This window comes from Notothenia coriiceps, unplaced genomic scaffold (assembly GCF_000735185.1).
Source record: "Notothenia coriiceps isolate Sejong01 unplaced genomic scaffold, NC01 NC01_scaffold00011599, whole genome shotgun sequence".
In the NCBI taxonomy this organism is placed as follows: Eukaryota; Metazoa; Chordata; class Actinopteri; order Perciformes; family Nototheniidae; genus Notothenia; species Notothenia coriiceps.
Genome location: NW_011344300.1, coordinates 184,267 through 193,553, shown reverse-complemented (window position 1 = coordinate 193,553; position 9,287 = coordinate 184,267). Strand labels below are relative to the sequence as shown.

The 9,287-nt window shown below is 39.0% G+C and overlaps 2 protein-coding genes across 2 annotated transcripts; one reads left to right on the top strand and one right to left on the bottom strand.

Moving 5' to 3' along the window:
- Positions 1–212: 212 nt before the first annotated feature.
- Positions 213–5,191, top strand: wscd2 (WSC domain containing 2). Its single transcript, XM_010772711.1, has 3 exons — positions 213–381; positions 472–672; positions 3,335–5,191. The coding sequence occupies exons 1-3, from the start codon at positions 228–230 to the stop codon at positions 3,685–3,687; spliced, it is 708 nt and encodes a 235-aa protein (XP_010771013.1). The 5' UTR covers positions 213–227; the 3' UTR covers positions 3,688–5,191.
- A 1,381-nt stretch (positions 5,192–6,572) lies between these two features.
- cmklr1 (chemokine-like receptor 1) lies at positions 6,573–8,818 on the bottom strand. Its single transcript, XM_010772709.1, has 2 exons — positions 8,724–8,818; positions 6,573–8,597 (listed from the first exon to the last, which is right to left on the bottom strand). The coding sequence occupies exon 2, from the start codon at positions 8,575–8,577 to the stop codon at positions 7,534–7,536; it is 1,044 nt and encodes a 347-aa protein (XP_010771011.1). The 5' UTR covers positions 8,578–8,597; positions 8,724–8,818; the 3' UTR covers positions 6,573–7,533.
- Positions 8,819–9,287: the final 469 nt, after the last annotated feature.

Sequence of the window (9,287 nt, the reverse complement as noted above, 5' to 3'; positions counted from 1 at the left end):
ACACACACACACACACACACAAACAGAGGGGATTATGGGTAATGCTGCAATGATCTGTTTGGTATTTCAGACAAACACTTCAGAGACATGTTCTGTATATATCTGAAACCTATAATATATTGATGAAAAACAGTATCATAGGGGACCTTTAAATAAAATGTATTATTATCATTATCAAATCAATAACATGACTTATCTGTGTTTGTGTTTCGTCAGATAACCGCTGCATGGACAGGCACTTCCTCCCCACTCGGGCCAAGCAGCTCGTGGCCCTCGCTAGTTTCCCCGGAGCCGGCAACACGTGGGCGCGTCACCTCATAGAGCTCGCCACCGGCTTCTACACCGGCAGCTACTACTTTGATGGCTCCCTTTACAACAAAGGTAGACATTTATCCAACACAAACAATTCAATAAAAAAATAAACCTTTGTTGGTTCAATATATTTACTGTGGGGTTGCCATTCTTTCCCAGGATTCAAAGGGGAGCGGGACCACTGGCGGAGTGGGAGGACGATCTGCATTAAGACTCATGAGAGCGGCAAGAAGGAGATCGAGTCCTTTGACTCCAGCGTCGTCATGATCCGAAACCCCTACAAAGCCCTCATGGCTGAATTCAACAGAAAGTATGGGGGCCACATTGGATTCGCTTCCCAGGCCCATTGGAAAGGGAAAGGTGAGCTGCTCGAGCCACAACCTTGTACAGTAGTTGTTCCAATGCATCCTGAACACCTATGACACTAAAGAAGTTTCATTAACTACAGTGCAATATTTTTGATGTTCAGGCTGACTTTAATATAGGACACATCTTGTTGATGTTGATGCTGTTTTTAAGCATTTTCAATCTCAATCACTCAGAAAATAAGAAAAGCTTCCAAAGACAGACTAGATCAAATAACATTTATAAATAATGTGCTACCAATGTCTTCACTGGTAGTTTATTAAAAGAAAGAAGTGGGTGAATGATCCATGCTGACGTAGATTGGTAAGGAAATAGAGGAAATGTTTTAGTGGTTTTGACCCTTTAAACCAACATGGCTGAGCCATGAAGTTTTGAAAATGTTCAAAACCATTTCCAACCTTATATCAAACATAATCTGACGTTTTATAAAAAACAAGAAATGAAACCAACCAACCATGATATCAGTCACACTTATTAAATCATGAGCTACATTATTTCACCAAGTCAACCAGCTTCTTCCTCAGACTCTCGTGCTACTTTAATTATTAAGTGTGATGAGACGTGGTGTGTAGAAAACACAGAAAACTGCCAGCCTGGTTTTGTCCAAAGGTACAAAATCATGATTTGAAAAACTCACAAATGAACACACAAACACAGCAAAATGGCAAATTGCTGTTGTTTTGCTCGTTTGTTGATCCTGTTCAGATTAATTGCATTAAATATATATGCTAAGTGGTGCTATGCTGTTTCAAGTATTTGAGAGGCTCTGCTGCCTGCTTCATATTTAATAGACGGATGTGTAAGTGGTATAAAACTTCTTATTTATATAAAATATCTATATGTTTCCATTATTGAACAGAATATGTTTTTAAGGCTTGTGCATTTATCTTTAATGTTACTGCATGTAAGGGTATCTTGATCTAATACTCCAGAAGTGTTGTTGTGTTTTTTTTATAGTTAGCCACTTGATTTAAAATCATGTTGACATTAATAAATTATATTAAGAAGATGCACTGTTACAGAATGAATTCACGTCCAGCATGTAACCCATCATTGTGCAACCACTTAATTACGTGTCAGCACAATCTAGTGAAGTTAAATTCCTCTCAGGTCTACTTTTTAATGGTATCATTAAGGAAATGAACCTCTTGGTCGAGTACATCTTATCCATAAAACGTTATGTCCTTTTGCTAGAAGATTTATTTATATTTCATGCATAATGTGCGTTCCTCGCTCCTTCGCCAGCTTTAGTGGTGTCTCAGTAACCGTGACAACGAGTTTTGTCTAGTCCGCTAACCGTCTCTCTGACGTTCTGCAAGGTTTTAATCGATTTTCTCGAGGCAGGAGATTTGCCGACCCAGCAGTTGTCTCTCTTTGTTGAAACATCAGCACATTTGGCCTGCCATTCCCAATGAGTGTTTATTCCTGCTGTTGGTGGGGAAAATGATGCGGTGACATCATTAAAGAGAAAAGCTTCTTGACAGCTGCCACTTCCAATACAGAGCGAGGATCCCGTCTGAGAGTCAGCGTGACTTTGAGTCTGGGGCGTCACATCTGGTGCGCTCACCTCTGCAAGGGGAGGCCGGGGGCTTCGGGTGATGTTACCGACACTGATGCCTCCTTTTCTTGCTCAATAAGTCCTCTCAGGGGCGAGTGCAACTTGTTTTGGATGTCATTTTACAAAGCACACTCTGTTCTTTTCCAGTATTATCTGATGGCTTTACTTAAAGGCTCTTACATAAATCCCTTTATTTGGGTTTTAAAAGTCAAACCCCTGCTAATAAGAACATAAGTATCTTAACTTAATCTGATATGTTCAGTCAAACATTAGCAGAACAGGCTGTTCAGGGGGAAGTTAATGGTGTTGGTTCCTTCTTATTTGAAGCCCCTGATGCTTTTACAAGACTGATGGAGAGGAGAACAAACTCATTGTGGTCAAAAACGCGGTTCCTCAGAGTTTCTGCACAGCTACTTGTGTTTTTAGATGCATTCATAATATTCTGTCCACTCTCGTTGGTTCCTGACACAGCACTGCCAGCTCAGCGGGCTGTAAACTTTAACGACAACCTCTCCCACAGTAAGATGTGTGCTAATGCAGCTCCTGCCAGCAGCCGGCTTTTTTTTTATGGGCCAGTAGATTATCAATGAGTAAAAGTTGCAAGCCAAGGGTTTCTGCTAAAGTGCCACTGCAGTTTGATTGACAACCAAGAAAGTCCACTTCCCTGTCCAAAGATTATAGAAATCACTTAGTTTTGTTCGGCGAATTGGTCCACTTCCCAAGAAAAATGACATCAGCTTTACGACTCTAACTTCCCCTTCATCCAGTACCCAATCTTTTTTTTAAAGGTCTTTTTGTTATTTTTGCATTTATTTGATTGCTCTGCTTTGAGATTGGGGCCTGTATTTATCAAACTGTTTCTGCTCTGAGCATGCATTTGATTAATTGTGTGTCCACTAAAGAGCTATTCCTTAACATTACTCATTGACTTCAATGTAATTAGGAGGAAGTTGATTAATTTGCTCCATTGTTACCAAAGACAGTTTTACTTGCTCTGTGTTTTTTCCTTCTTCAATACTTCTGTTCGCACTTTTGTAGTACATTGACAATCACTTTTCCTCTCGTTGATTCATTTCTGTCCTCTCATTTGTCCCGCAGAGTGGCCCGAGTTTGTGAAGAACTATTCCCCTTGGTGGGCGTCCCACACGTTGGACTGGCTGAACTACGGGAAGGTGGTCCACGTGGTCCACTTTGAGAACGTGAAGAGGGACCTGTTCTCCCATCTCAAAGGGATGGTCCAGTTTCTGGGTCTGAAGGTTTCTGAGGAGCGCCTTCTCTGCGTCGAGGGCCAGAAGGACGGGAACTTCAAGCGGTCCGGCCTGCGAAAGCTTGAGTATGACCCGTATACTCCTGAAATGCGAGCGAGCATCAATGAACTGGTCCGGAAAGTCGACGCTGCCTTGAGGAAGAGGAACATGCCCGGAGTTCCAGACGAATATATGCCAAGATGATATACGTGAACCCCTCATTTAATTCCCCCCCCCTTCCTTTAATCGGACTGTTAATTGGACAATCTGCACCACATTTTTAGGATAACATGACTGAAATAGTTTGTTTCAATAATTTTGTAGGTAAACATAGGTCAAAGCTGTAGTCTCTTTACTCTTACTATTTTAATATTAAGGTTCTTTCATTTTCTGTTGAACCTCAGCAGCTTTATGCATTAATAGAAGAGGCAGTTGTCCCTAGGAAGGTTTCTTTTTCTCTTTGTCTAAATGAAACGCCCTTCCTATCCTGCTCTATGCACATGTGCTGTGTAGGCATGTGAAAATGCCTTAACTCAAAGGAGGTACAATAGCTGTGACCACAGAGAGGCTCATCTGACGGCACTGGCTGATTCGTTGCCAGTCAGAAAAACATGTGACCGAAAAATCATTATACAATACTGCAAAGTTTGATGTATGAGCTTATTTTGTGCTAAAGAGAAATATGAGAATGGAAAACTTTAAATGTATGATTCTTGTGCTGCTGTCAGTTACAGAAAAATACTATTTTATACATAAACTTTAAAATGTTCCGCCCTTTTGTCAGAGGGAAAAATGCAATATGCAGGTTATAACTACTTGATCATGATACTGTGTTTCCAACTTTTTATTTAAAACAATCAGGAGTAAGAGGAATCTGTATTTTCAATGAAGAGGTTAAGAACTCCTCTTATTCAAGAAGATGACGCATCCCTCTTGAAGGCACTGACTCGAGGAGAGGATTTAACTTGACAGCATTTATTTATCTGTGGTGTGCAGTGTCCACTCGGTTGTGAAATGTTTCCTTAACACTGGACTTGATGCAGAAATCCAAAAAGCACTTTTCTGTGCAACACTCGGCCCAAAGATCACTGAGGAATTAAGCATTACACGTATATTAGATTGGAGGTTTCCTTTAGCAGTAGTGATCTTTATTGATTTATTTTATGACAGTTAATCATACTGAATGTGAAAACTGTTTTTACTTTTTGTTTTATGTCTTTGTTGTATAAAAAGCTATAACATAGTCAAAGCTGATAATACATTTACTCCTCATAATTTAAAAAGAATATCCACAAATGTGTTAAAAATTCAGCTCACATTTTATAAGCGGCACGTCTGATACTGGTACTCAATGTGCTATGCGGTATGCTTTAAAACAAACAAATATATAAATAATTAGATACACAAATATATAAATAATTAGATACACAAATATATAAATAAATAAAACACTGGTGATTGAGAACCAGGAAATATTAACTGACTTCCATTTTCAGAATGATATAGATATATTTTTATAGTGTTTGCTGACACTTTGACAAGATTTGTATTGCAACTAGCAAAACGGGAGAAGTTGTTTCTATTTTTAAAACATGCTTTAAACTTTATTGGCTCTCGCTTTCATTGACAAGCAGGCACACAGTGTCACATTTGAATGTATTTTTTATGGAATGAATGTTATGTGATAAGGCCCAATAAATGAGTAAATAAAATAGTGTGCTATAGTCCGCTGTCATTTCTGAACAACTGTTGGGAAAGGTCATTAAAATGTGTATTTGAAGATCAAATAAATGTTTTTGTTATTGGATCTCACTAGAGTTTCTCCAGGCCCTTCCATAGATAAGCCAAACAATAAGAAAAGTACATTAGTACCAAAAATAAGCAAATAGTATTGCCGTCCACGTCCCCATAGATGTGTCAAAGCTGAAAAATACGAATTTGTTGACACTAACAAATGAGTTATAATTAAAAAAGCGAACAACAGGACAAACTGTAACACAACATCTATTGCAAACATGTTGGCATGCAGGTGAACACATACAGCAGATGTGATGCAAAATGATCATTTACTTGGAGTTTATGAACATAAGTCCAATATTTAATCTACTTTTAGATAGATACTGTAGATAGATAGATAGATAGACAGATAGATACTAGATAGACAGATAGATAGATAGACAGATAGATAGATAGATAGATACTAGATAGATAGATAGACAGATAGACAGATAGATAGATAGATAGATACTAGATAGACAGATAGACAGATAGATAGATAGATAGATAGATAGATAGACTTTATTGATCCTAATTTGGGATTTGTTTGCGTTGCAGCAGCATAAAAAACGCAAGGCAATGTACATAAGAGAAACTAAGACACAAGAAATAAACAGTCCAATATATTTCAGAAATATAAATAAAATAGCATTTTAGCTCCATTTTGGTCTCCACCATAACACTATAATGGGTGCACTTGTTAATAGAAGCTCTCAAGGTAAAACTCTGCCCAGGTTATATTGTGATTCTCATGTCACCTCTGCAGTCTGGGGCTTCCCCAATAGCTTCAAGGTTTTTTTTATTTGTCATACGAACATAGCTACAGTGTAGTTATGACGATGAAAATCTTAGGTCACAGGCTCACTCCAACAGTGCAACACAACAAAACAGATAAACAGAAAAATATTGTGCAAGTAAATAGTAAATACAAAAATAGTGTAATAGTGACAATAGTGCAATAAGAGACTATATGCAATATATTAGATAAATAATTTCTAAGTAGCAGCCAGATTAATGTTGTGGATGACGTTGTTTCAAAGTTCAGTTTCCACATTAAAAAAACTCCAGGCACTCTCACTGTTGTTATTCCTTTAATTGTGTTACTGAGAATAAAATGAGATTACTTATATGCAAAGGTACAAAGCTCACAACACAAACACATTTGATCTTTTTGTGCTTCAGGTGAAAACACATTTTGACTCTGGAGGTGTTGCAATAGTTACATTTGTTGTCTTGAGCCTGATATAATCTTTCCGTCTTATTATTTCACAAGTGAACTTGATATCGACAATTGAGTAAATCAGAGAGCTGAATTTTGTTTTAGTAGCTTTATTTCAGAAAACAGAAACATTATCTACAAAGTGACATTCGCTGTACAGCTCTGAAACACAACAACACAGAAATAGAGGTCCATTAAACATATTCTTTATGTCAACTGGTAATAGCAGCTGGGTGTGTGCTTTCTCTATGACTCATTGCACGTATCTCCACAGCAGACCACTCCTCAGCACACACTGTTTGGGTCAGTCTGACACAACAACATACTTAATGCTTCAATACAAAATAGGTTTTTGGTCGGTTGAGGTTGTATGTGCATTATAAAGAAATGTAAGTATTCAATGGTCTTCTCCTTCAGCAACAGTTCCTTTCTGTCTTCAGTTTGTTTCCCAATGTGTGACCTGGTGCTTATTGGTTTAGTTCAAAGGTCAAATGATAACAACAATGTATTGCACAAACAGATGAGCAAAATACTCACATCCTGCCGGACCTCATGCCATTTACCCTCCTTCTCATTTTGATTTGTTTTCACGAATGGAAGTAAATGCCATACTTATTGCAATTCATGCATGAGCATGGAAGAGAACCTTGTTCATAAAAGGAGCCCCTCGAGTGTGAATTATAACACATTAAAACAATTTATTATCAGAAAGAAGAATCCCTCATATTTTACAATCCTTGTATTTTAGAAAGAAAAAAAAATCTCTTTGCTGCAGGAATGACTGCCGGAGAACTTTCCACAACTACTGCTCCCAAAACATTCTTTCTACTGCAAGAGATTTATGTCTAACTTGCAATTCCCAATGTTTAACTATTGGCTCAAGCTTACATTCTTCAACTACATTATGTGTTTGTGAGCCTGAAGAACAACAGCTTTCTCCATGCTACCAACAGTAAAAGAGTACAACAAATAAGATCATTAGCGCCATGAAGCTACACATAATTCATTTCATGTGTCAATCAATTGCATATCTGAGGGAAACCAGATAAATATCTTTAGATGTGAGTAGAAGCCCTCGCGTCCATGGAGCTGGACCTGGACAGGTATCGGCTGGTGGTGCGGCCCTCCTCTCCCATCGCGTTCTCCATCTTTGAGAGCACGGAGCTCTTAAACTTCCTCTTGAAGTCGTTGCCCATAAACACATACAACACCGGGTTGAGGAAGCTGTTTGCTGCCGCCATGGATGTGCCTACTTTGAGTCCGGAAGTCAAAATGCTCTTTTCAAACTGTTCATGGTTGACCTCAAGTAGGACGAACACGTGGTACGGCAGCCAGCAGACGAAGAAAGCAGCGACGAGCGCAGACATGACCTTTAAGGGCTTGTTGGATTTAGTCATCCTGTTGTTTCGAAGTTTGAGGATAATGATCGAGTAGCAGATGATGATGACAATAAACGGGACAACAAACCCTGCAAAGAAGCGGCTCACTGCAACTATCTTGTGACTGTGTTGGTGTGAGGTGTAATTATTGTAGCAAATGGTCCTTCCCAAGTGACTGTTAACATCCCGAAAGATGACAGAGGGAAGGCTCAGTGCGACAGCCAGAAGCCAGGAGATGCAAACAACACCCGTGGCTTTATTCGCAGTGCGATGGTTCTGGGCCCAGACTGGAAACACGACTGAGACGCAGCGGTCCACGCTGATGACCACCAGGAGGAAGATGCTGCTGAACATGTTGAGGGACATAACCGAGGAGGTGAATTTGCACATGAAGCGGCCGAAGACCCAGTCCTCCATTGCCATGTGGGCGATGCTGAACGGGAGGAAGGCGCAGAAGACAAAGTCGGAGATGGCGAGGCTCAGGTACCAGGTGGTGTTGACCGTCTTCGTCATCTTGAAGCCAGAAATCCAGATCACCAGAGCGTTTCCGAAGAAGCCCAGCAGAAAGATTACCACGGTGACCACGATTAAAAACACACACAAAACTTCCTTTACACACGTTGATGCGTGCTGAAAAACCTGTTTGTCTTGTGGAGTGTAATTGTAGATATCACTGTAGTTATAATCTTCATAATAATAATAATCTTGAAGATTATCCATTTTGCCGTCTGGGGAGATTTCTGTAAAAGAAAAATAGGAAAACATTTGAAATAAACAACATCTTATCAAATTTAACAACATTTTCCAACAAAGTGTTCAAATATAAAATACTATATTATCTCCTTTATAAAAACAACAATGCGTACCTGCAGCAGCACAGACCTTCTGGTGTGTCCAGTTGGGTGTCAACAGAGATGTGCTGTTTCCTTAAAACTTGTTGAAACATATTACCCTATCTGCCTCGCAATCAGCTGACCGGGTGTTTCTCAACACTTCCATCCCCTGAATACTTTCAGTACTGCATTTTGAGGTTTTAGAGGAATCTCACAAATTATATAACATTTAGAATGTGGCAGAAAAAAAAAACTAAAGCTCTTAATATGAAATAAATGATATTTAACTCCTGATTAACAGAATAAAGATTGTGTTATTAAAGGAATGAAGTCCTAAGCTGTTTTTGGTTAAAATAGTTCTGTGAGTGCTAAAGATATATGCTGTGCTATAAATAAACTTGCCTTGCCTAAAGAACATTATTTTATTGAGCACACACACTTATACTCCCATTTTGTCTGAGTCTTGTGATATGGCATATCTCCTCTCTGCCAGATGCATGTTATTGGCCATGTGTAACTGTTCAAAAAGCAATGCAGGGGAGGCATGCAAGGCCACAGTATGTATTAAACCATAAAACATTCTGAGGCAATAAACAC

Bases quoted from the DNA above. Each gene is read 5' to 3' on its own strand.
- wscd2 (XM_010772711.1), top strand. From the start codon at position 228: ATGGACAGGCACTTCCTCCCCACTCGGGCCAAGCAGCTCGTGGCCCTC. The intron at 382-471 runs GTAGACATTTAT...ATTCTTTCCCAG, and splicing joins TGGCTCCCTTTACAACAAAG to GATTCAAAGGGGAGCGGGAC. The intron at 673-3,334 runs GTGAGCTGCTCG...TTTGTCCCGCAG, and splicing joins GGCCCATTGGAAAGGGAAAG to AGTGGCCCGAGTTTGTGAAG.
- cmklr1 (XM_010772709.1), bottom strand. From the start codon at position 8,577: ATGGATAATCTTCAAGATTATTATTATTATGAAGATTATAACTACAGT.